Source organism: Gossypium hirsutum, chromosome D07 (genome assembly GCF_007990345.1).
Source record: "Gossypium hirsutum isolate 1008001.06 chromosome D07, Gossypium_hirsutum_v2.1, whole genome shotgun sequence".
NCBI lineage: Eukaryota > Viridiplantae > Streptophyta > Magnoliopsida > Malvales > Malvaceae > Gossypium > Gossypium hirsutum.
In genome coordinates, this window is record NC_053443.1 from 4,473,441 (window position 1) to 4,500,925 (window position 27,485).

At 33.3% G+C, this 27,485-nt stretch overlaps 2 protein-coding genes across 2 annotated transcripts; one reads left to right on the forward strand and one right to left on the reverse strand.

Moving 5' to 3' along the window:
• Positions 1–8,000: 8,000 nt before the first annotated feature.
• Positions 8,001–12,137, reverse strand: LOC107953691 (protein LURP-one-related 5). Its single transcript, XM_016889075.2, has 2 exons — positions 11,619–12,137; positions 8,001–8,543 (listed from the first exon to the last, which is right to left on the reverse strand). The coding sequence occupies exons 1-2, from the start codon at positions 11,850–11,852 to the stop codon at positions 8,118–8,120; spliced, it is 660 nt and encodes a 219-aa protein (XP_016744564.1). The 5' UTR covers positions 11,853–12,137; the 3' UTR covers positions 8,001–8,117.
• A 1,230-nt stretch (positions 12,138–13,367) lies between these two features.
• On the forward strand, positions 13,368–27,441 carry LOC107953689 (WD repeat-containing protein 11). The gene is made up of 20 exons (XM_016889073.2): positions 13,368–14,605; positions 15,209–15,683; positions 16,954–17,041; positions 17,129–17,310; positions 17,459–17,595; positions 18,425–18,491; positions 20,086–20,254; positions 20,344–20,458; positions 21,248–21,323; positions 21,416–21,598; positions 22,608–22,768; positions 23,118–23,223; positions 23,647–23,851; positions 23,950–24,236; positions 24,365–24,486; positions 25,444–25,588; positions 25,700–25,792; positions 26,301–26,374; positions 26,635–26,688; positions 26,768–27,441. The coding sequence occupies exons 1-20, from the start codon at positions 13,629–13,631 to the stop codon at positions 27,054–27,056; spliced, it is 4,005 nt and encodes a 1,334-aa protein (XP_016744562.2). The 5' UTR covers positions 13,368–13,628; the 3' UTR covers positions 27,057–27,441.
• The last annotated feature ends 44 nt before the right edge of the window (positions 27,442–27,485 follow it).

Genomic DNA, 27,485 nt, shown 5'->3' on the forward strand with positions numbered 1-27,485 from the left:
TACAAACTCCATTTGGTTCACTTCACTCTCTATTAACTCAGGTCTATATCTTACACTACCTCATAGTTACAAATGGCCGATTAATTTCACAGTGAAGAACTTCTTTCACTTAGTACAAGTAAAAACCTACAGATCTAAAATTCTTACTTATTAAAAGGCTTTAAGTGGTTAGACGTGTCTCGAGAATTAAATCATCCAACTATTAGATATCAATAATGCTCAGATTTTATTTACAACTCACTATCTATTGCATCCCAACCATGCAAGTCATGGTCAGCATTTGTATTTTACAATCACTACTAAGGAGGGATTCAGTAATATGATCAAGAGACCATTAAGTTTGAATGACAAACTACATTGCAAAACTATCATCTCCAAACCTGGTACTTTTCTTCAATTATTAGATAGGGGCCCTGGCTGCCAGCAAATTGTTCTTCCGAATTGCCTCTAGATGTTGACATCTGCTTTCTCATTGTAGCCTCCAAGTTTCAAGCTTCGCTTTCTATGAACCCTTTTCCTGAAATAGATTCAAAATGGTCATTAACAGTCCTCACCGGGAAGAAAACCGGACTCTTTACTCTTTTGTTGGAAAACCTCATTAAGTTTACCTTTAACTATAGAGTCGCTTGGACCAACATCTTCAGCTTCACAAACTGAATTCTTTTGTACTTATGCATAAGGGTCAGAAAATAGACCTAGCCGCAAGGACAGATCATATGCCGTCCCAAACGACATTTCATGTTTGTTCCTAATGTCTTGCTTTCTGATTCCCTCACCACCAACATCAACATCAGAAGAGGAAAAGAGATTCTGCAAAGAACCCGCTTCAGCTGGCTCTGTAATTGATGTACCGATAGGTACCCCAACATTTATCTTATCGGACACAATATTTTCCCAAACAGGAGAACCTGTTTGCCACTCTGCATTTTGATAGTGAATTCCGTGGTAAAGGGGATAAACTTGAACCAATTTTGGCAGTGTTAGGTTCAATCCTCATCAATTGGTAATGATGAGCAGCTTGTGAAACCGAAACGTTTGTATTCTCATGGGTGGCGACTCTTGCAAATTGGCAGCCACACTCAGCTGCCTTCATATATAACTCAATTCTATATCAATAAAATTAGCACAACTTTTTTTACCTCAATTTTTCATAATAAAATTAAAATTAAATTAAAATTATTTTTAATGAATAATTGTAAATTAAATTATAATTAAAATTATCACAATTTTTTCCTATAATAACATTAAAATTAAATTATAATTATTTTTAACAAATAATTGTAAATTAAATTATCTTCTTGTAATTGAGCTCTTAAATTTATAGCTTTCCCATCAGCAGAAGAAGAAATGCTAAAACTTTGGCATCCCCAAAGGTTTGCTGAGAAAGATCTACTTCATATGTATGTATGTATGTATGTATGTAATCTAGCTTTCAATACCTTGTTTATAATGCCAAGTATATGCTGAAATACCTGCACCAGAATTGTTTTCTTTTTCATATGGTTATCATTACTTGATAGATGTTGATCAAGTGAATCATTACAGACATACTCATAAACAAGTAGCCTATGAGTTCCTTTTGGACAGTCACCTAACAACATGACTACGTTCTTGTGTCTGACTCTAATGAGTTCATCTATTTCTGACTTGAATTTCAATGGTTCTTGAAAGAATATGTTGTTTTTTGCTGGTTTAATCACAACGTTCTGCTTGTTTTCTAGTCATTGGTACTGGTTAAGTTGCTTTACGGAAATAATGTTTAAATACCAAATTGTGAAAAAGATATGTAATTGGGGGACTAATTTATGTATTAACCCAATACTAAACAGGTTTATCAGAAATAGTTTTACATGTTGGGAAAACTTCAATGCTGAAAAGGTCATCTTCTTCAGGGTTCCCTGGTAACATATCATCATAAGTTAAACAAAATTTTGTTCTTGGTCCTCTCAATAACTTGATGCCATTGTTTTTCTTTATCCTTAATATCCCACATGGAAGCTTTTCCAGAAAGATTTTCTTGTTTTTCTTCATCTTCCTGTTTCAGAAAAGATCCTTTTGAATAAAATTTATTTTGCATTTCTGTAAATATTGCACCCTAATGCAATGTCACCTGTCTAGAATTACCCATGTTGCCTTCACATTTTGTGCGGATTGCATAGCCACAACTGCTGGTGGTGCTCCTGAAGTTACTTCTATCCTAAACTCAACCTGAGTTTACTAATGGAGAACTCTCATTAGCTGATTATTATATATATATATATAGTGGCTTGAAAAATTGACTAACCTTTTGTGCTTTGCAAAGCTTTGAAATCTCCAAAATTTCAGCATTATTCTCAAACTCCTCCTTCCTTTTTCCCTATCAACAATTGTGTGATTTGCTGCAAACTTTGAACTGAAACCCATTTTCTTCCTATATCCCACTTCAAAAACAAACAAAATTAATTTGCAAAAATTCAATCAAACAAATTTGTAAATAATTCCATAATGATGAAATCTTACCAAGCTTCCTTGTTCCTTTGAGAGACACAACAGGTGTAGGATGATTGACCTGATGAAGGACACCAAGGAGGAGAAGCAAATCTCCAGGCTTAAGAATTAAGGTATGAAGTGCCCATTTAATGGCACTTGAACATACTTGTTTAGATGCATCCTGGATTACCATTACTCTTTGATCTTCCATTGCACCCAGAATCTAAAACTGGGTAATCTGTTTTTCAAGCTATCTGTTTCAGTTCTACTTATAGTTTTCCCAATAATTTCCTGGAAAGAATGTTTTATTTTTTTCATTGAAAGATTCCAAAACTGAAATCAAGAAAAAGATTCTATTGGCTGTTTTGGTGTAAAACATGATTGGCTGGAATGTTTTTTGTGTTGTAAAAATTATAAAAATTACAAAGACGAGTATCCTTAAAACTGTCATTATCTTTGTTTGTAGAATAAGACACCTGGAAAGTTCTGAGGTTTTAAATTATGGGTCAAGAGTTGCAAATTTTACTAATCTCATTATAGTTTTTTATTATATACGATATTTTTAAGACAATTTTTAGAATTATTCATAACCTCTCATCAACTCATAAATAGGAGGATAATGCGCTTCAGCACACTTAAACTTACGTCCTTCTACATTGATAATAATGTCAATCCAGTTGACACTCGGCAACAAGATCAAGTTGGTAAGGATTAAAATATCCCTTACTTTTTCTATTTATATCTATGATCGATGATCATAGAGGGGCCCCTTTACCATTCTGTATAAATAGGCTATTCTATTTGTACATATATGGAAGAGGGGCGCATTCAATCTTTGTTTGTCCATTAGTTTGGTTTCTTTTCATCGCGGGATAGAGCAGTTTGGATTGACGAAATTTTTCTTTTAAAAGAAAGCACAAAGTTGTGGCACAACTATTCCAATTAAACTATTAACATCAGAACTCATGATGTTGATAAAAGAATTATATAATAAATATATTTATTAAAAATTAAAGTAGTTTTAGTTGAAATGGTAAAGATATTAATAATTAGAGGAGTATCCACTCATTCGGATGTAAAACTAAACTAGTTTTTCACGTTTTTATATATTTTTGTACGATTAATATTTTAATGATATATTTATTAAATTTATCAATATAATTATAATTTTCATGCATGTAATTTTCTCAACCGTTTCAATATTTTCATATCAATCTAAAATATTGTACATATTAATATTTATTGAACGATTAGAAAACTTTTACATAAAATAAATAGTTAAAATTTAATTTACATCAAATTTGACATGATCTATCTGAATGGAATATAAAATATGAGGTTAAAAACTTAGCAACCCAGTAATTTAAATAAAAGCTTTCGAATAGTTTAATGACTTAATTGAAAATTTTCGAATGGTTCAATGACCATTTTGTAACTTTTTGAAGTTGAGTAACCAAAATATAAGCTTACTAATAATTGTGTGACATTGAGTGTAGTTTACCAAATTAGTCACTAAACTATGGATAAGTTTTTGTTTTGACCACTAACTAAAAAAAGTTACAATTTGATCATTAAACTATTCAAAAATTTTCGTTTAAATTATTGAACAAAGTTTTTAGATAAACTTTTGAATGAACAAAATCTATTTTGGATAAACTTGAATCAAAATATAGAACAATATATCAAAATATCATTTTAGTAAATTTATCCTCGATCATTTCAAAATTAAACTAAAGTGTTACTGTAGAGATTTTAAATATATAAAAATGAACTCATCACTCGTGGTTGTCGAGGTGTTGTAATCATACCATTATAATTACCCTGATTTCAATAGGGCACAGAAAATTTGGAGGTTTTTACAAACACCTTAAACTCAACACTTATGAGTGTCAAGATATCCATCCAAATAAAGCATATTTGGAAAAATAGCTTTTCCAAAAACACAGTTTAATAAATAATACTAGATTATGACACACTCACGATGTGAGTGAAAACATTCATATGACAAAATATACAAATTTAAAATGATTTTGGTTGAAATGACGAAAAGCATGTTGTCTTGTGTTTAATTCTCATGATTCTTATTGTGTGTTTTTTTCTAAATATATCAAATTATAAAAAAAAACATAAATGCTGTAATAGCCCGATTTAGGCTTAGTCGGAACAGTGGTTTCGGGACCACAAATCCGACGAAAAAAAAATGTAATGGCTTGAATTTTCAGAGGTGTCGGAACGGTGATTCGAGATCACTAAATTCGACAAATGGGTAGAAAATATTATTAATTTAGTAAGTATAAGTTAAATATGAAGTTAGGAAAATTTTTGAAATAGTGAATAGTGCACTAGAAATAAATATTAAAATAATTAGAATCGAAATGAGGTATCAAGACCTCGGGGATTTTAAACTGAGCCATAAATATTTTTATAAATATTTATGGAGTGTTAAAAAGTTAGTATTAAAGTTTCGTTAAGAAATTTTAAAGTTCCGATAATTAATTGAACTAAAAGGACTAAATTGTAACAAATGCAAAATTTTGGGAAATGATTAAATAGCTTAAATGATAAAAGGAAGAGGGCTTAAAAGGCAAATAGACCCAAGGTCTATTTGGGCTGGACGGCAGAGGCATGAAATCAGCAAGAAAGTAAGGAGAATTAAGGGCAAAATTGGAAAATTGCAAAATTTGCTTAATAAAGTTAGGACCCAAGTGGAATTATCTAGATTTCTCTTCATTTTTCTGAATTCTCATCAGCTAAAACACCATGGAAGGGCTTCTTCAAGCTGGTTCTTCATATTTTTATTACAAGTAAGTTCAATTCTTGACTATTTCTTGAAATTTTTGTATTTTTATGACTTTTACAACTAGGCCCACTTGTTAAATCCATTAGTTTTTGATTTTATGAAAGAAGTTGAAAGTTGATATGAATATGTGCTGGAAGTATATGATGATTTAGCATGAAATTAGAGCTTTAAATTGTTCATATGCTGATTTTATTGAAAGAATTGAATAGAAAGTGAATGTTTGGGACCTAATAGTAAAAGAGTTTGAAGATAGAGTTATATGTGGAAATTCTGAATTTCAATAGTTGTGTAACAACTTATAATGTCTACTAAAGTACTAATTGAGAAAATTAGATTAATTGAGGGGTTAATTGAGAAAGGACCGAATTGTATAAACTGTGAAATTTGGGGCAAAATGGAAATCAACATTTTGCACTAAAGCAGTTTTGGACAGCAGCAGTAGTGTAACTTTGAAAAATCACCAAAAATTGTAGAGATTGAATTAGAGGATGAATAAAATATGAAACTAAAGCTTATTGAGTCTAGTTTCTTATAAAAGAAATGATGTGAGCAATGGAATTGTAAATCATGAGATATAATAGATTTTGTGAGACAAGGTCAGAATGAATTCGGGTTCCCCTGTTCTGACTTTGGAAAATCATTAAAAATTGTACAAAAATGATTATGAGTTATAGTTTATATGGTTAGAATCCTTAATGAGTCTATTTTTAGAAGAAACAAGCTAAAATATCATCCTAATTCTGTACAATGAGATAATTAATTTTTAGTGAAGAGTGGTCGGAACTGTCAGACAACGAAACAGGGGAAACTTTAAAGAATAAACTGTACTATTTGGCTGAACCAAAAATTATGAAAATTTTATGGTATGAAGATATGTGAGTCTAGTTTCAGGAAAAATTAACGGATCTTAATTTGGAGCTCTGTAGCTCCGGATAAAAATAATTTAGTGACTCTGACTCGGATAAACAGCTTTGAATATACATGTTAGTGAATATTGAAATTATGGTTAATGTTGTTTAAGTGTGTTATACACATTAAGGATGTGAAATGGAGAGGAGGAGGAGGAAAATTGGGAAATATATGAATGATTCGTGTATAAATGGTCATATGTTTGATTATAACTCATAAACGATGAAATATGAATGATGCTTATTTTTGTGCATTATTGGTCATGGTTTAAGCTCATGTGTGAAAATAAAGTTTCATAGTATGTGTGTATGGTATATTCAGTATATGATTTGGCATGAAATAATACCATGAATGGTTTATGAATTAACACATGTTGGTAAGCCTGATATATGAATAAATGATCAAATTGAGCGGAACGCCGGATTTGAGTACTTCTGATCAAGTGACAAAGTGATAAGTGGTAGCTTTAGCTACACTTATCTAATCAAGTGACAAGTGGAAAGTGATAAGTAATAGCTTCGGCTATACTTATCTGATCAAGTGACAAAGTGATAAGTGATAGCTTCGGCTACACTTATCTGATCAAGTGACAAGTGAAAAGTGATAAGTGATAGCTTCGGCTATACTTATCTGATCAAGAGACAAAGTGATAAGTGATAGCTTTAGCTACACTTATCTGATCAAGAAACAAAGTGATAGGTGGCTACACTTATCTGATCAGGGACAAGTGATAAGTGATCATACGTAAGACCATAGTTATACTATGGCAAAGTGAAAGTGAAGTACTCAATTTTCCGTGACCGTTCCCTAATTTGATTAAGGATGGTAAGTGACAAATGGGCCCAAAAGAATTAAAGTAAATGGATAAGAGGTAGTGTATTTATATCAGGACGATGTTGTTATTCAAACTAGTGATATTTTCATTGCTAAATTGAGAATTTCATAAATGTGTTATTGAATGGTATAATCAATAAACATTGAGTTAAATGGTAAATACGTATTAGTTTTGAATTTGATGTCATTGAATTGTACGTGAATTAAATGGAAATTGCTAGTGATATGATTTAAATTATGAGCATGAGAAATTGCGAATTGAATGAAATGGAAATGAAGCATTAAATTGCTTGAGTATGTATCGGGTCTCGCAGGCCCTAATTATTATGATTATAATATTTTGAGGATATATTGTGAAAAGTTATAGAAACATGTTAATTATTTTGAAAGTTTTAATTTTGATGAAATTTTATAACTCGGTTAAATACGTTTACAAGTGTATGTGTTTTGGTAATGCCTCGTACCCTATTCCGGTGTTGGATACGGGTAAGGGGTGTTACAAATGCCCTCAAAATAATATTTGTTACTTTGTAAAATAAAAGGGCTTAATAAAAAAAGATTAAATTGTTAGTAAAACGGAGTTTAAATACAAAAATGTATCAGATTAAAGATACTAAATGGATACAATTGTTTAATATGGTGTTTTCATCAATTTTAAGTTGGTGTCTTGTTAATTTGTGACACTAACTCAATCAACAACAACATTATTATTAATATATACAATTGATAGAGATAATAAAAGTGTGAGTGTTAAAATAAAGCTTTGGTTGAGTGGTAAATTTAAAATTTTACTAACCTAGCTGGTATGGGTTCAAATGTCGTTTTATGCATAATTTTATTGTTTTTTAAATAAAAAGACTAAATTAACCTCGAATAATGTAACTTATTTTAATTACGTAATTGTATTTTCATAATTTCCTAAACTGAATTGATACTCGGCTGACTTGTGACACCAATTCGAGTACTTAAATAATACTACACAAAATACTTAATATAAAATTAGAAAAACTTGAAAGGATGTAGTAAAAGGTTTTACCTAAAATAAAATTCTAATATTTGACTTAATCAGATTAAATTTATTTTAAAAAAGTAGTAAAAAAGCGAGTTAAGAGGAAGAATCCAGTGCAACATGAGTAGGATCCTCTTTGGCATCATCGTCATCAATATCAGCATCATCAAACATTTGATCAAGAATGAGGACTAAGGCCATTGCAAATGCACTGTCAAACCCTGGCCTAAGACACAACAAAAACACATTTTTGCCCAGCATCACATGAGTTGAGGGGTCCACTTTTCTTTTGATCTCAGCCATTGGTTCCTTTGATGAGCTCTCTAAAGAAGTGTTGTAGATTGTACAGCAACGATGGGGATAGGAGCCATCTATATGGTACTCCTGGCTTGGATCACCGTAAACGTCCACTACAACATTTGACCGTCCGATGATGGATGATCGATGGACACAGAAAATTGGGCTTTCATTTTTTGTTTTTTCGCCTAATAATCCTTCCCACCTTTGATGGAGACTTGGCTTCTGTTTTATAACAATCATTTAAAACAGTAATTATCTATAACTCAAAATATATGGGGCAAAATCACCAAATTAAGTGAATCACCTCGTAGTAATATTTTAGGCTTAAAAAATTAATTTTTGTTGAAAGAATTAATTCCATTTAAGATATAGGTCGAATATGGTCTATAAGATTTCAATTTATTCCGTTTTAATCTATTTTTAAATATTACATATTTTATTTTTGCGTAAGCTACACTTGATGTCACTTTAAAATAGGAGTTTGTCCTATTTTAATTATTCTAAATTTTTTCTTTCAATTTAGTCACTTTAAAAAGCCGTTAAAAATTCTGTTAATCCACTGGCAGATTGTTGATGTAACATATTTACCAATTGAATAACGATACGTGACATTTTTGTTATTTTTAACTAAAGCCTAGGGACCTTTATATAATTAATCCAAAAACACTTTCTTATTTTCCTTTCTCGTCTCCCTGTACCTCATTTTTTATCTCCTCATAAATTCTGGGTTTTAATTGAATTTGTTTGTTCAGGGATGTAAGCCAGCTCCATTTCTGAGGTACAGGGAGAAGAGAAAGGAAAAAAAGGAAAAGAAAGTGTTTTTGGATTAATTGTATATAGGTCCCTAGGCTTTAGCCAAAAGTAAAAAAAAATTGTCATGTGTCGTCATTCAATTGACTAATATACCATGTCAACAATCCATCAATAGATTAATGAAAATTTTAACAACAACGGCTAATTCAGACAATTATCTTAATTAAAATGATTAAATTGAAAAAACAAATTAAAATAATCAAAATAAGACAAACCCTTTTCAAAGTGACCTAGATATAATTTACACTTTTTTTATATATTATATAATTTATAGCACATAAATATTATACCTATAATATATTAAACCGTTTATGGTTAAAAAAAATAGGCTTAAATTAACTATTTAAAATTATAGACATATTTAAACAAAATTTAAAACTTATATTTTAAATCCAACCAACTTGAATAAGCATAAATTATATAGTAATATCATAACTCCATAAACCCTTTTAAATTGAACTTATTAAAATAAACCTAATTTTCGTAAGTATAGTTTATGGATAGTCTATTTGAAAATAATTAAAATCTACCTGATAATATAGTTTGTTTTTTCTTACTTTGTTATGGATAAAAAATATTAACATATATATATATTGAATAAAGATGTCTATTATCGAGTTAGGTCAAGTTTATGTTTGATATTAATATTATATTAAGTTACTTAAAATTAACGCAAATCAAAATATAAGGTTAAAATTTTACCCAAATCTACTTATATTTATAAATGATTAATTCAAACTTATTTAGACTGTCTATAATTTTAATTTTTAAAAAATAAATTTATTGTTTGTTAATATTTACTAATTATGTATATATATCTCTTTTGTAATTTTTAAAAAATAAAATTATTGTTTGTTAATATTTACTAATTATGTATATATATCTCTTTTGCTATCATTTTTTTTATTTTACTGTTTTTTAAACTTAAACAATTTAATATATTTGAATCCCAAGTTATTGGTCTGAGTGTTCATCTATCCCAAAAATAATTTGGGTTTGAATCATCATTGTACAAAAAGAATAACTTAATATATATTTAAATATTATACTTAATTTTTCTTACCATATAATTTATATAATATATAAAAATAAATAAATAATATAATAAACTTTAAAACGGACCCCAACCATTATTTTAAATGAGCCTAATATTTTTGCCTAAACTTTTTTTTTTTAAATTTGGTGTTTTTCTTTTAACTCTAAAAGTTTAAACGAATTCCATACTTAATCGGGTTAACCTCAAAAGTTCTAATATTACACTGAAGAATTCCATCCATGATTTCATCCTTGATAAAAGATTAAGAATTAAATCACTATTTGGAGTTTGAACTTGACAATTACTCTCATATCAAGATTTAATTTTTTTTATCCAAATTAGTCTTTAAACTGTAATAGTTTTCACATTTATACATAAATTATATAATATAAATTTAAACTTCCGAGTGAAGCAGACACTCTAATTAGAAAAATAAGATAAATATCAAATTTATACATCAATTTTAATTTAATGTGCAATTTGATACATTAACTTTTATTTAGTGTAATTATACACATTAAACTTTTATTTTCGTTCATATGTATACATGGAACTTTGATTTTGATTTAATTGTATATATTTAAAGAAACAAATACATATATTTATTTTCATATTGAATAAATATAATTGTTTATGTATGTAGTATCCAACGTAATATGATGCTAATTTAATAATGTTGTTAGTGATTTTTAAAAATTGAATCAAATTAAAATTTTATATATATAATCACATAAAACCAAAGTTCATATATGACATTACACGTTAGATCAAATTTGATATATAATTTCAATATTTATCCCTTGAAAAAAACTCAAACTTTATCTTTTTTTTTATTCCTTTTCAAACCCTAAAATCTTGGCCAATTAAACCTTTATTTCTTTTAAAAAAACTAAAACATTTCGCCTCTAAATTCACTCAAACCAACAACTTAATAATGTAATATAATTTTAAGATTAGCATGTAAATTGCTATTGAACATATTCAAAACTACTTAAAATTGTTGGTATATAAATTTTGACACCTATATTTATATTCTGTCACCTAGTTTTAGTATTTCTGCATTAACAATGTTAATTTGTACCAACGTGATATTGATGGCCCATCTTATAATAATATATGACAACCTCTCAATATGACATGTGGTGAACATAAATTAAAAACTTAAAAATCTTTTAAAAGTATAAATTAATTTAAAAAAAGTATAATTTTTTAGAAAAATTCATGAATTAACTAAATACTTTTAGATAAATTCAGATGACAAATTCCTTAATAATATTAAGGAATTTGGTCAATATAAATGACAGAATATAAATTGGAGTATCAATTTAGAAAAAAAAAGTTTCAGGTTCTAGTACCCTATAATTTATTTTTGTTTGAAAGGTTGGGTATCCAGAAAAGGGGTTTGCAAGATGGAAATAGTTAAGCGCAGAAAGAACGAAGAGACAGACCTTGCGAATGAGGGTGAGAAGGCAGTTGCCAGTGGCGTCCATGAGAACCAGCTCGTCTTTGGGTAGTGGATGGCCATGGGGGCCATAGTAAGAATCGAACCTCAATATCAGCTCCCCTTTTGGGTTGTATACCACAAACCCATCTCCTCGATAAAACACTGACGTCTTATGCACGGTTAGCTGCGTTTCTTCTTCGAAACAGAATTTCTCATCCACCATCACCATTCTTCCCATCCTGAGATTTGTGGAGGAAAGCAAAGCAGGTAGAAGAAGTAGGTTTATAAGTTTTGTCGCATAGATAAAGAGATTTCATTTCACGTTGCTTTGTGGAATATGGTTTGTGGGGTCAATCAACCACTGCTTCACATCCCAACTCAACCACTAATTCACTTCCATCGTAAACAAATCAGGTATTCCTTCAACTTACCATCAAAATCAACATCAGTGAGCAGCCTCATTATGAGAGATGGGCCCTATGGGCAGGGCAAGTCGATGGCAGCTACACTCAATAATTTGATGATACCCACTCCTACTTGCAACCATTCCTGCTTTAAGACTTAAAATAATTTACAGTGATGGTTTTGTCATTTATCATAACCTTATATTTTACCTTGAATCAACGGCACAATCCAAGTGTTGAAACCCAAATCCACAACTTGGAAACCTAATTGGAGCTGGAAGCATAATGCTAAAATAGCAGCTCACTACATGTACAAAATCATAACTCCCCCAAACCTAAGCAATATAAAACCACCACTAAACCTCAAGGATACAACCCCATGTTCCTTGCCAAATAAATGTCTTCTTGCTATACGAAATCTTAATTTTTGCAAAAAAAAAAAAACACATTGATGCAAGAAAAACAAGAAATGAATAAAAGAAAGAAATTACGACTTCATGCGCATAAATGCTTCATAAAACTCTAAAGGTACAATGGAAATTTCATTTATTTATTTCCTGAAGATTGCCCTTTAATGAATATTTCAGTGCATAAAATGATAAATCACTATCTTCAAGTAGAAAAATTATTTATTCATGTTCTTTTTGAGCTTGATAAACTTAATCAAGAATGCCCTCCACATTTGGGGCAAAGATCAGGTATTCACTTCAATTCTGGTAAGGATAAAAAAATTTCAATCTTTTATCTTCATATAGAATTGAAAAGGAAATGAAAATGAAAGGGAAAAAAAAAGCTAAAATGGAAAAAATTACATAAAAATCCATCATTTTAAAAGTTATTTTTATGTCAACTATCCCTATAAAAAAAATCTATCTCCAAAGTTTAAAACTGCATCCCCTTGAAAATATAATACTATGCGCCCAATATTATTATTCTAAAAAATAATTAACTTGCATAAAAATTTTAATCCAACTTTTGACTATCCTTAATTTCATATAGGCCTTTAAAAAAATAATGTAATTAATAATTAACATTGCCTCTTTCAAACATAACATAAGAAGCATGTTTGTTTGTAAATTGAATATATATATTTGGAAAGGAAAATAGATGGTGTAACTTCATTCATAGTTTAAGCTTTTAAAAAGGGATGTATAATCACATTCATAGTCCCATCCTATACTTATTCAACATCATGATTGTTCATTGCTTTCTTCGAAGTTGACTGGTTTCCTTCATATATTAAGCATGCCAAGATGCGATTCAACAATTTTGTTCCTAGCTTGATTTCATATAATTAGATGATATTCAATAGGACACTCCGTTGTCCCACATCGTACATTTTATAATCTTATTGCCAACCCTAAAAGACACCAAACAAGCTGAGAAGCGCAGGGATTTTTACCCAATTACCTCCACGACTCTTCAAATCTCTACTGGTATAAACAAATTATATGGGCTATAGTGTCTCTTGGTCCATATAGTCGGAGGAGTGACATTGGAGTCAACATTTTTCCATGAAAGAAATTCAGTAATGTACCTTTTCATTTCTTTCCTTTCCTCTCCTCCGTCATCGCCTACACGTTAGGACACTCGAAGCTGAATTTCCGAAAATGTCGATTCCAACCCATCGACCGTTACCCAACGAGTCATGGGATTGCACACTACCAGGCCCACCCAGTCGCAACAACTTCGGATCTGCTGATCTAAATCCCTCCGGTCTCCTAGCATTCGCCTCCGGCTCCTCCGTTTCCGTAGTTGACTCCCGTTCCCTCCAGCTCGTTGCCACCATTCCCCTCCCTCCTTCTTCCTCTTCTCTCTCCCCTTTCGTCACTTCCGTACGGTGGACCCCGCTCCCTCTTGGTCGGGACCTTCTCTCTACAGAACCTTCCTCTTCGCATCTCATCCTAGCCGCCGCCGACCGCCACGGCCGTATTGCTCTCCTCGATTTCCGCCTCCGTTCTCTCATCCTCTCCATTGATCCTCCCGATCCTTCCTCTAAATCTGGTATCCAAGACCTTTGTTGGGTACAGGCCCGCTCCGATTCTTTTCACCTTGCTTCTATCTCTGGCCCTTCTTATTTTTCCCTTTACAACACTTCCTCTTCTCGATGCATCTTCAAATACGACGCTTCACCCGAATATCTATCCTGTATCCGCCGTGATCCTTTCGACTCCCGCCATTTGTGTATAGTTGGACTCAAAGGGTTTCTTCTTTCGATCAAAGTTTTGGGAGAAAAAGATGATGATGTTGCCCTCAAAGAACTCCAGATTCGAACTGAATGTACCGAGTTACTTAAGCTTGAAAAGGATGCTGCCGCTGCTGCTGGAGGAACTTCTTCTTCTCCTGCTTCAGCTGTTTTCCCGCTATATGCGGTGCGTTTGTCGTTTTCTCCGCTTTGGAAAAACGTCATTTACGTGACGTTTCCTAGGGAGCTGGTGGTTTTCGATTTGAAATATGAAACAACGCTTTTCTCTGCCCCATTGCCGCGCGGGTGCGCCAAGTTTCTTGATGTATTGCCTGATCCAAATCAGGAGTTGGTTTATTGTGCCCACCTTGATGGGAAGATCAGCATCTGGCGAAGGAAAGAGTAAGCATTTTCTATTTCTATCTTATTCCTGCAATATCTGGCCTCATTCAAATTTAACTTGATACGATTAAATAAGCTCCTACAGTGCACATCACTTTGGGTATTCAAGGAATCATAAATTTTATGTAACAAAATTAGGAAAACAGACGCAGAAGGTTTTGAATTGGAGACTAGGCAATGTAAAGTACTTGGAAAGACTTTGAAATATCCTTTTGATTTATGATATAATAAGAGATTCTCGGCTTCCTGCACATAAAATCATTTAGTTATGAATGTTCTCATTGGTTGAAGTATGATATGGTTTTTATCAAATTGTGATTGGGAACTATACATCCACCGGTTCAGTCATACAAAGCTATTTATTAGTTTATCTTCTTGTAAAGATAGAATCATATCTGCAACCAATTAAAGCTGTTGAAATCTTTTCCTAGGTGATACCTTGTTGTCACAGCAAGTTGAAGCATCAGACCATATTTTCATATTTATCTCTTATAACCTATAAATATTTTTGTTTTATGGTTTTCTTTAATGTAGTTAATGATATTCAAATTTCCAAATTTCTGCATTTAAAAGGATGCTCTCATTTGGGTGTTATTATTACAGAGGAGAACAGGTACATGTAATGTGTACAATGGAGGAGTTGATGCCATCCCTTGGCTCACCTGTCCCGTCACCATCAGTTCTTGCAGTCCTTGTCAGCCAATCAGAGTCAACGCTTCATAATATTAGCAAGCTTTATTCAGATTCATCAAATGGTGCATCTGATGTGGATTCTGATAATCCTTTTGAATTTTGTGATGATACTCTTCTTGTTGCTAAGACACGTTTGTTTTCCATCTCTGACGATGGCAAACTATGGAGCTGGATCTTGACTGCTGAAGGGGATGGAGTTATGCAGAAGGATGCTGGAATTTCCGGAAATATTGCTAATGTATCTCTTGATTCAACAAATATCACCACCATAGTGTCTACTAAGGATGGACTTGCTGCAGAAGGCAGCAGGCAGCTGGACAACATAAATGGTAGCCGAACTCAGCTACCAAACTCTACTTTTCGCTTTGCAGATGTGACATTTAAGGTTTGCAAATAAATTCTTTAACTTTCTAACTGGCATGCCAAAATATTTCTTTTTCCTGTTGAATGTTCCTCAGTTCTTGCTGATGTGATGACTGTAGTTTTATCAGTTGAACAAAGGGAAACTTTGAAACATTTTGTTCTCTTTCCCCCTTTAGCTGGCTCCTTGACCTGCCCTCCCATCTACGAAGTTGCACTTACACGTCATGACTTTACTTTCTCTCCACACATATACACATAGGAGATATTAACATTGCATATCTTCCTTTTCCTATCATACAATTATATGAAGACTCAGTCCACTTTTGACATGATATTACGGCTTTGGTAAAGGAAGAGTTGTTATTGCATTTGGAAATATTTTCTTCTTTCTTGTATGATAACCCAAATCTCTTCTGTTAACGATGCAATTTATGATTTAGGAATGGCTTACTATGAATAAGTGGTAGATTAGGGAATTGCCAGGCTAAAATGCATTTTGTGGGTTTGTGATACAAACTTTCTCGGGTGTTGTTTCTAGTGCCCTTGGCATGTATAGACTTGACCAATTTTTGCTGGGTCATTGAGCTTTTAGCTTTATAACATATTTTTGCTTGGAATTGACGGCAAGTGCAATAAAATTAAGTGATCTTAACATAAATTAATTGGCTGAGCTGGGATTCAAAATACTGGCCAGATGCCATGTTGAACTTTGTATCAGAAAAGAACATGATGTTAATTATGGTACTCTTCTGGCCCAAACAGCGTTTTGGAATTTTATTTATTATAGAGCGTCATTGAAATGCTTATTCACTTGCTGCTGCAGCATACCTAACTGTCAAATTGAGAGAAAAATCAAACTTACTTTTTTATGCTTGGTCAAAGGTTAAGCTTGGAAAATGATGCCATGAGATCAGAGTAACTACTGCATATTTGAACTGTATGGAAGATATATATGGAATCCATTGGAAATGGAAGAAGTGTAATTTGATCAACAAGCTTATTACTTGCCAGATATTTTACTTTTTGTGATCTTTAAATAAATAATGGGTTTCTTTGTCTGCCAAGCCTTTGTTGACATAACTGCATTATTTTATTTTGGTACAACAGTCATTGAGTTTCTCTTCTTTATCAAGAATGGTTTAGGTGCCCTGTAAGCTTATAATTTTCTCCTTGTTGTTTTTGAGAATGAAATGAAAAGCATTTATTATTTCTGAACAACTTCCTTTTATTTTGCCTTGGTACAAGTTCTTTCGGTTATTCATGCGTACTTATATGCCAAATCATTAGTGCAGATTAGCTTAGTTGGACAGCTTCAGGTTCTTTCTTCAACGGTGACCATGCTGGCAGTACCATCTCCTTCTTTAACAGCTACTATGTCTCGTTAGTTCCACCTCCTCAATCTACCTCCTGAATTTCCATTTCTGTGAAACTTTTACAAGTTTATTAATCACACTATATTCTGCAAAGGTGGGGGAGATAATCCTGCAATAACAGTTCCACTAGTTGCTTTGGGTAGTCAAAGTGGGACAATTGATGTCATTGATGTCTCTACCAACGCTGTTGCATCCAGTTTTTCGGTTCATAATAGTATGGTGAGGGGCTTACGATGGCTTGGTAATTCAAGACTGGTTTCGTTTTCATACACACAGGTAGTGTATCAAGTTTCCAAGGACTATATCTGTCTTTTGCATCATAGTTAGCTTCATTTCTTCTTTCTCTGCAGATCTTCCTTTCCTTTGTTTAATATCATTGCTTTGTTCGACAGTTTAATCCTTAGTAGTACTTCTATGGACTTAGGTGAATGAGAAAACTGGAGGCTACATTAACAGACTTGTTGTGACTTGTCTAAGAAGTGGGCTTAACAGAACTTTTCGGGTCTTACAAAAGCCAGAACGTGCACCTATAAGAGCTTTAAGGACTTCTTCATCTGGAAGGTTTTCCTTCTAAATTCTCATTTTGATTACTCAATGCATTCATTTGGCAGCATCCTTTAAATTGATACATACTTCCCTTCATGCAAAAATTGCTCCTTCAATATGACAACTTTAGATTGTTTCCACATATTATGATGCATAAGAAGTGTGCTACTCTTACAAGTGTAAACATGTATTACAAAAAGTAAAAGGAAAGGAGGAAGCAGAGATGCTGTAACATGGATGCTGTACTGCCATATTTCATGTTTTTATCGTGTGTTGCCATTTGTGTATGTTGTTATTTAATAATTATTATTATCAGCTTAGAAATAGTCAATGCAGCCAGTATTAACTGCTATGGTGATATATATATTGATTAGAAACCCTAGACTTGTGTTGTCAAAATTAATCTGTAGAAGGAAAATGAAACTGCAGTTGCACACAAGGTTGGTCTTGAAGGCTAATAGAAAATTTTAGCATATGCTTCATAACACCAAACCCTGGAGATAGAGAATGGGGGCCCTCGGTTTGGGTTGGTGATTAATTATCGTGGTAGCCAAGGTATCTCTGAAAATATGTGATATGCATTCTTGTCTGTTAGATGGAGGATCATCTCTTCCTGCTGGTTCCCTTGATTCTTATTTCTTGTAAAGGAATATGTAATGACCTGGTTTCTGGAAATTGCAATTTTTATTCATAGGTTGTCAATAATGTGATAATTATAACCCTTTATATGTTCTGAATATGGCTAACTTTTTCTGATGTTTTTCTAATTCTGCTCCCTTCTTTGTCTAACTAGCTGTCTGATTTCTGGAATGTGGTAACATCTTGTTATTTTTAACTTTTTCAGGTATCTTCTGATTTTATTTCGTGATGCACCTGTTGAGGTTTGGGCTATGACAAAAAATCCAATTATGGTGAGTGTGATGCTTAACTTCCTCTTCTTCTGGCTTGCAGTATTTCTGATAATGGTTGCTAACAGTAAGCTTGTTCTTTTCACTATAAACCTTTCTACGTGAAGAATTGAGATATTTTGACTTGATGACTGGCTTCTGATACTTCATCTTAGTAAAGGGTTAAACATTTTGTTGGTTGATGTTCACTAGCCTTCCCTCATTTGTCTGTCTAGTATTTCATTAGGCTTCTCAAATGGTTGTATTGGTGCTGTTGCAGAAATAAAGTTGCAAGAGTGAAGATAGAAAGATTGTCATGGTTCTTGGAGGCTTATTGAGTGAGAATCACCTCAAGGTTTTAGTTAGGGTTTATTTTTAACTAGGAAGTAGGAATTTTGCATTTATATTAGGATTTTATGTCCGATGTCCATAATACTTTGATGTGCTTTTTTTTTTTTTTTTGAGTGACTTAAGAGTTTATGAGTTATTCATGTTTCTTCTATTCTACCTCAAATTCCTGTCTTCATTTCCCCTTATCTCTCTATTATGTTTTCTTTTTCTTTCCCCTACTTGAGACATTATTAATAAACCTTAGATGATATAGTCACACTGAAGGATGTGGTAACCAAACGTGTAAGTAATAATGATATTCAAATTTCAGAAATCATTCATCTTAATACAAAATTGCTGTTCGCAATGCTTTTGTTTGAGTCCTTCCAGCAACCAGCACTCCATTGAAAAACATGGCTTTGCTTTAAAATATGCAGAATATCCCGAGATAGAAAGAACCTGATTATATTTGTCATAATAGTGTCATTTGCGATGTTTATATTAGTGTAGAAGGAAAAATGACATGTTTTTGCTCATTTTATAGCTCTTTGGTGGAATTTTGAGCGCATGCATTGCTTGAGCTTACATAAGCAAGGCCAAAGAGATGAAATTTGATTCATTTGCAGATACTGGTGTCTTCATATGAGAAGCAAAATATTGTTTATCTCTCTGTTCAAGAGAAAATCAAGTTCTATAAATTAGCATAAGAATGTTTAGGTATCGTTTGCAGTTGTGCCATTAAGTACATAACTGACCACCGGAATTAGTGCCTCCTGAAATCTTAGACTTGCAAAACTTATAGGAATTCATAGAAAACCAAAATACTCATTTTTGCATCGCTCATAATGAAACTCAATAGTAATTTTGGAGTTTCACAGCTCCACGATCACTTCAGCCGTTTTTCGGGTTGCTATTGTTCCAAATGTGTTAATTGCTCCTTTCATTGGTAAGACTTTCTAATTTCCGAAATAATATCTTGGGTATATTGTTAGTTCCTTTTACTTTTTCCTTTTGAGTTCCCTGGTCCACTAATGATTTTTTCCCTTGAGTTTTCGTTATGGAAGGTTTCATGCTGAATTATATTGTCTTCATATTTCACTTTCCTTGATATAATATATATTTACGTTAGGCAAATTCAGCACTTGTTTCTCTGTCATTGATTTGTTTTTATTCTTAGTTTTATTCTAAAACTTGTATAAATCAATATGACATCTGTCCTAAATTTCTTCTTGATTTACTGTCTAATATTTTAATTTGGATAATTATTATTCTCTATACTTCCATGTAGCTTAGATCATTAGCTCTTCCATTCACGGTAATGGAATGGACTCTTCCAACAGTTCCCAGACCAGTTCAAAAAGGTCCTTCGAGGGAATCGTCATTATCCCATAAAGATAATAAAGCTGTGGCACCAGAAGTGGCAACCTCACCCACAATTGCATCTTCATCAGATTCAAGTGGGATATTATACTTGGCATCACTTATTACAAAGACCTCTGTCTTGCCCAAATGGTTATCTTATAATAACTATAACTTCTAAATGCAGAAGCAGGGAACTCTGACAATTTGCAAGATGAGATTTCTGAGAGTTTTGCATTTGCCTTAGTTAATGGTGCACTCGGAGTCTTTGAGGTTCATGGCCGGAGGATCCGAGACTTCAGGTATAATTTATTGTAAATGCTTAATATAATGTAATAGAATCAGGTTGAACCTACATGCTACTAGAAAATGTGTAATCTTCTTTATTTTGGTTTACATGTGAGCCATTTGTTTTGTGTTTGCCTTTACATCTGTACTCCATGAATTTGAGTCCCTGTAGTAGTCTTGAACATATAGTATTCACTTTTAATGTGTTAGCTACTGTGGACATTGACTTTTCTTTGAGCCACAACTTTCTTGAGCTGTGAAGTGATAATATTTTGGTGATGGGACCTCAAATCAACAACAGTTTTGGAGCTTGACAAATTTGTATGTGGCTGTAGATTTAGCACTATTAATATGCACCTAACACATGCATCCTGTTGCCATTGTTGCAATGCCAAATCAGGTTCTTAAAGATGTTGTCTTGGAACCTAAACTTGTTGACAAACAATCTTGTAACTTGTTATGTGTTATATTTTCGGTAATGTCCATAACATGGAAGCAGAAATCCAATATTGTGTTGAATGAAAAATGATTACCTTCTCATCAAGTTTGTCATGAAGTACTTAGGGACAAAAAGGGGGGGGGGGACTTCTATTTTCTGCATTTTATTTATTTATTTTTTGCGTAAGTTTTCCTTATATTTTTTGTACAGAAAAAATCTAATTTTTAGTCCATAGGCATTTTGGTTTATTTCTGATCACATATTACTTGTATTCTCTTTCTATATTCTACATTTTTCATAGCATATAGTCACATTTCCTTTCCCTTTTTGCTTGCACTAATAAGGATTTTTGCTTGTCTTCCAGACCAAAATGGCCTTCTTCTTCATTTGTTTCATCTGATGGATTGATTACAGCCATGGCCTACCGCTTGCCTCATGTTGTATGTATCATATTTAAATTATTGCATCCAGTTGGTATGTTATCTTGTTGCCTTGAAGATTGTTGTCTTCACTGATATCATTAATTTATCAGGTCATGGGGGACAGGTCAGGTAACATAAGGTGGTGGGATGTCACTACTGGCCAGTCTTCCTCTTTCAACACTTACAGAGAAGGAGTTCGAAGAATAAAATTCTCTCCTGTTGTTGCTGGAGACCGTAGTCGGGGGCGGGTTGCTGTACTATTTAATGACAATACATTTTCGGTGTTTGATCTTGTAAGTGTGAAAATGCATTTATCAAATTTTCTGCCTTCCATTTATCTATCTGCTGCTATTATCTTGCTATACTTAATAATTGATGCATATTTTGTGTTTAAAGGTTTCTGGAGTGTTTTCTTAGTCATTAGAAAGTTGGATTGTTTCCCCCTGAGAATTGAGATGGGACTACCATATTTTATTTTCTACATTCACATGTTTTATTTGTGAACTTCCTTTGGTCTGTGCCTTCATAAATTGGAAGATAAATTTAGAAAGCAAGTTCATTTTTGCTCTTGTTACTAATTGCATCCTTCTACATTGGAGGTTTTTTGGTGCTTTCCAATGTCATGATTGTGATAGGATGTGATTTCTCAAAAAGTAACATTACATTGTTTGCTTTACATAGTAATGTGCTGACTAAATTGAGAAAGTTACATTGGCTTGTTTGGTTCACTAAATACTCTAGTAGGGATGTGGTAATTTTGATTTTTGTCTCAAAGCTAATTTTTAACTTTTCAACTACATGGGAAAGTTACGCTTCCACCTCTGATAGGAATCATGTTCTATGTTTATAGGAAAGTATTTCCAAAAATGAGAGTTAGATTCCCAAGATTGTTGGGCACTTTTCAGTTTACCAAACATGAGGATCAGATTCCGACCTATTAAATGCCAAGGAAAGTGAATGCTTTCCCTTATAACAAATGTGCCCTTATACTTAAAATTATGCACTAGAGGGTTGCAACCCTATTCTGTGGTGTTTTGCTGGACATTCTTTCCAATTTGGACCTGTCTTCTCACTTGGGCATTTTATCCTTTCTAAACTCATATTCAAATTATACACCAGAGGATTGAAGCCTCATTATGTGGTTTTTATTGCTAGATTCTTTCTGATTGAGACCTTGAATGGTACATGTTATGTGAACTTATAGAAGTTTGAGTTAGAATAAATGGTTCTTTTTCGCCCCAATGGACCTTTTGAAGGATATTTCTAGATTTGAGCATAATATATAGTATTTGGTATTTGCAGGATTCACCAGACCCATTGGCCAATTCTCTTTTACAACCTCAATTTCCTGGAACCCTGGTATTGGAATTGGATTGGTTGCACTTGCGGACCGACAAGAATGATCCGTTGGTTTTATGCATGGCAGGAGCTGATAGTAGCTTTCGGCTTATTGAGGTGAACATGTATGTGCCACAATTTCTTCTTAGTTCTCAAGGTTTTTTTCCCTTTGTAGATAGTCTCTATATGAGTGGTTTCAAATAGAAATCTCTATTTTTTGTTAGCATAAGTTAGTGTAATTATTATTAGTTTTTGTTAAAATTTGGTTGGAGCTGGTAGAATGGACTTTTTGGTTGCTTTATTAGAATGAAAGCTGAGATAGGTCTGGAGTGGCTAGCAAGGAGAGAGGGACTGGTTAGGTTCAACAATCAGTGTTTAGTTTTGAAATGAAATGGACAATACTGCTAGTTAAAATATGATTCATATGAAGTTGATATATTTTGTACTTTATTAACCTCACTTGTGCAAATGCAGAAATGACAAGAAAATGGTCCCTGGGGCACTGCCAAGAAATATAAAAGAGAGATTTCGACCGATGCCTTTATGTTGTCCTGTATTACTTCCTACACCCCATGCTCTGGTAACAATGTTCTGCCTATTCATTTTGGCTTAGTAACCTATAATTCCATATTACTGTTTTATTTTATACAAGCGCCAACTACTGAAGGTTCCTTCTAACACATGATGCTAACAGATCATTTGCATTTAGCAGAGACATGTACAACATTTCACGTTTCTTTAAAAGTAGATGGATTGATGGAACACTATTGCGTTAAGTGTTAAAATTGAAAAGAAAAAAAATGGCCTTAAACAAAATTGTTAATGGTGATACATCGGAGTTGGTGTCACAATCCTGAATGGATTGAGGAATGTATTTTGAAATGGGCCTACTGGCCTTGTTCTACTTTCCATGAAACTTCATTTTATTTGTTTGCTATCTCAAAGGTTAAATGACTGTTCAAAGAGTTACTTACAATTGACCCAATATTTCATGTCATTACAGGCACTACGGATGATATTACAATTGGGTGTAAAACCCTCTTGGTTTAATACTACTGGTACAACTATAGATAAGAGGCTCCATCTCGTTCCAGGAATGGCTTCATCTTCAGAAGACCTTCGCAGTTACCTGATTGAATTACCATCTGTTGGTGATTCTGTAGTCCCAGAATTGCTCCTAAAAGTATTAGAACCTTACCGTAAGGAAGGTAGGCTTTAATAACCTATCTAGTGTTCCAATTCTACTACTTAAACATTTTATTAATTTTCCTTATCCTTGTGCTTTTCCATTGTTTCACTGCACAAGGTTGCATACTAGATGATGAAAGGGCTAGATTGTATGCTACCATAGTCAATAAGGGTTGTGCTGCAAGGTTTGCCTTTGCTGCTGCTACATTTGGTGAGGTCTCAGAAGCACTTTTCTGGTTGCAATTGCCTCGTGCTATTAACCACTTAATGAATAAATTAATAAATAAGTCCCCACAGAAAGCACCTATTTCAGTGCCAAATTCTGATCTTGATGACAAATCTCTACTTAGTAGAATTACATCAAAGGAGAAATCAACATCAGAAACTGGGCAAAGGGATGCATTGGTAAGTTTCTAGTGGTTTTTAACAGTCCTAATAAAATAATTGAAAGGGTGAGATGTTCTATTTAGGTTGGTCTTGTATATCTCTTGTGATTTAAAACTTTTGATGGCAAGACATTTTCTGGTTAGCAGACTCAAGGTCAACTTAGGTTAATGGCTTTTGAGCAAGAAGACTTATGGGAAAGTGCTAATGAGCGTATCCCTTGGCATGAGAAATTGGAAGGAGAGGAGGCAATTCAGAACCATGTGCATGAGTGAGTTTATGTTATTTTGTTGCTATTGTTAATTAGTTGAATGATGAAATTGCTGCAGTGTCTTTCTGAATGTTGAACCTTGTTACTTTTGCAACTTCTTTTGCTTCCAGAAGAAACAGCGAAAATTTGTTTCAGATAAATGTATTATTGTAATTTTTATATGGGATGGTTATGTTAAAAACTTAGTTTTGTGATGCAATTGAGTTGTTTATTCATTTGATTATGTTATTATTTTGCTTTAACTACATTCCTTTTTTTTTCTTTCAATTTTGTTTATCAACAATAGTGAAAAATGTAAAAAGCAAATGGAAAAAAAAAAAGTGCCTTAGCACCAACAATATGGAGCCTTAGTTTCTCAAAAGCAATTATTGGACGGTGTGTTTTATCTTTTAATTTTCTTTAATTATACTTTCTATGTTATGAATACATAAGATTTTTGGAACTCTTTAGATGTATGGAAAGACTGCTTGAAGTTTATAAAATTTGTGGAAGAGAAGTTGCCTAGATTTTCCAGTCTTGATCAATTATTTCTATTGAACTGTTGTCTTCTTTTCGAGTAATTATAATTTTCTTCTTAGTTTCTTTCTAAATAGAATTGAGTTAATCTAAATCTAGATTAATCTGAAAAGTAAGCTGTCCAATCTTTCCTCCAATTCTCCCCATGGCATGCATGATGTGATTTCAAATTATGGTGCTGTAGTTTGAAGATTCTAAAAATTATCAGCATCAGACCATGGGAAATTTACTTGACATAAGAACTACTGTTCTTGTTTAGGATTTTAGCTTGGTATGGCCTAGAATATCTTGTTTGTGGAACTGCTATTTGTACTGCATTGTTGGAGGGAGGGAGCAGTTGAGTCATAAGCTCATTTGAAAAGTACTGTTTGCTGGGCCAAGTTTGTGTTCTTTTCTGTGTTTTCCATGCTGGTAATTATACTTTGTATTTGGCATGCGCAGGCTAATCACAATTGGAAACTTGGAAGGTGCTGTCAGTTTATTGCTTTCTACTTCTCCAGAGAGTCCTTACTTCTACCCAAATGCTCTACGTGCTGTTGCTCTTTCTTCTGCAGTGTCAAGATCTCTTCTTGAGCTGGCAGTTAAGGTGAGGGCTAACTTTGTTTTCTCTCTTTCTTGATTAAAACATGTGATTGTCTAGGTTTAATAATAATGCCTGTCTATTTTGGGTGTTATTCACTGCTCTATGATGATATAGGTCGTTGCTGCAAACATGGTCAGAACTGATCGATCACTATCTGGCACTCATCTGCTCTGTGCTGTTGGGAGGTATCAGGAAGCTTGTTCACAGGTTTGGTTTGGTTCTGTTAAAGAAATCCTTTTTTCAGTTTTCTTGACAAACCTTGAAAATAAAAATCCAACCCAATGGTTGTTTCTTTTCTTGTTTTGTGTATAACAGAATCTCTAGGATTTTTTTGTTGTATATTTTTGTTATCCATGATTTTATATATATGTAGGTATGCATTTACCTATTTATGTCTATATTTGAAGCTTGTAGTGGCTAGGGTATGTATGTGAGCTCATGATTGAGTTTATCAAGCTCATAAAACATAGATGACTGACAAATCCAGGCTCATTGAATAAATAAGTACGAGTTTGAATTTATGTGAACTTTGCTCATTTAGCTTCCACTAACAAGCTTGATAAGCACTTCATAAGCAAGCTCCACAAGATCATGTTTATCCTTTTAAGTAGAGCCCTTAAGTGTCATTATTTCTTAGCATTTCATAGAGCAGCTACATATCATGCTTAATTCTTGTTGTATGACTTTGACTGATGGTTATTTTAACCATATGCAGCTGCAAGATGCTGGATACTGGACTGATGCTGCTACTTTAGCTGCTGCCCATTTAAAGGGATCTGATTATGCAAGGTTATTTCTTTCTGGTTTTTTTTGCCTTCAGGGAGGACATTTTAGATTTCTCTGGCATTTAAAATTCCTAGAATTAGGATTACTCTGTTTTAATTCCATAGATATGCTGAAATTTGCCTGTGATGGTTTAACCATATGCCTTCCGTTCCTGTAATATGCCCATCTGCCATTTTGATTCCAAGTCGATGAAATTTTGATCCCATGTATCAATTTGATATCTTCCTAGGGGTTGCCTTTATTTAACATTGTTGTTATTGCAGGGTGTTGCAAAGGTGGGCAGAGCATGTCCTTCATGCTGAACATAACATTTGGAGGTACAACTGTTTTTCTTATTGTTCTTGTCCAATGCCTAATTTGCATTCTAAAGCTGAAGATGCGTGTGGTTGGATGCAGGGCTCTTATTTTATTTGTTGCAGCTGGGGCAATCCAGGAGGCATTGGCAGCCCTCCGAGAGGCACAACAGCCAGACACAGCTGCTATGTTCATACTGGCTTGCCGTGAAATTCACATGCAATTTATCACTAATTTAGGAGGTTCAGAGGATGAAACCAATGATTCAGTGGTTGACTTGCCTGGTCTAAGCCCAGGAAATGATGATGTAATTGCAGTTGGTGAATATTTTGGGGAGTATCAAAGGAAATTGGTGCACCTATGCATGGACGCTCAACCATTTTCAGATTGAACCAGGGTAGGCCGAAGTAGTTTCGAAACATGGCGTGGGGTATTTTGTTGGAAAAGAACATACCACCTGAGGCAAGCAGAATGTTCATCTCTTAGTCTCGTATGCCCCAAAGAATTTTCCTTGTATCCCAATCTGGCACTCAGAGAAGGCATGCCAATTTGTTTTGGAAGCAGTATCTATGGTGTTGAATACCGAAGAAGCTGGCTGCTGTAGAAACCGTCGAATATGTTGTAAGCTGAATGTTGTACAAAACTTCCATCCCTCAAGAGTGGGGGTGAAATTTATTGGCCATAGAAGACATTTGTTTGACTCATTCTTTGATTGTTAGTTGCTCATCGTGGCATTTTCACTATGATAAAAATATACATCTCCCATATTTGATCAATTTTATCGTTTCTCCTTTGATTTCCGCTTAACCAGTGGGAATTA

Bases quoted from the DNA above. Each gene is read 5' to 3' on its own strand.
- LOC107953691 (XM_016889075.2), bottom strand. From the start codon at position 11,852: ATGGGAAGAATGGTGATGGTGGATGAGAAATTCTGTTTCGAAGAAGAA. The intron at 8,544-11,618 runs GTCTGTCTCTTC...GTTATAAAACAG, and splicing joins TTCTCACCCTCATTCGCAAG to AAGCCAAGTCTCCATCAAAG.
- LOC107953689 (XM_016889073.2), top strand. From the start codon at position 13,629: ATGTCGATTCCAACCCATCGACCGTTACCCAACGAGTCATGGGATTGC. The intron at 15,684-16,953 runs GTTTGCAAATAA...TCATTAGTGCAG, and splicing joins TTGCAGATGTGACATTTAAG to ATTAGCTTAGTTGGACAGCT. The intron at 22,769-23,117 runs GTATGTGCCACA...GTGCAAATGCAG, and splicing joins CGGCTTATTGAGGTGAACAT to AAATGACAAGAAAATGGTCC.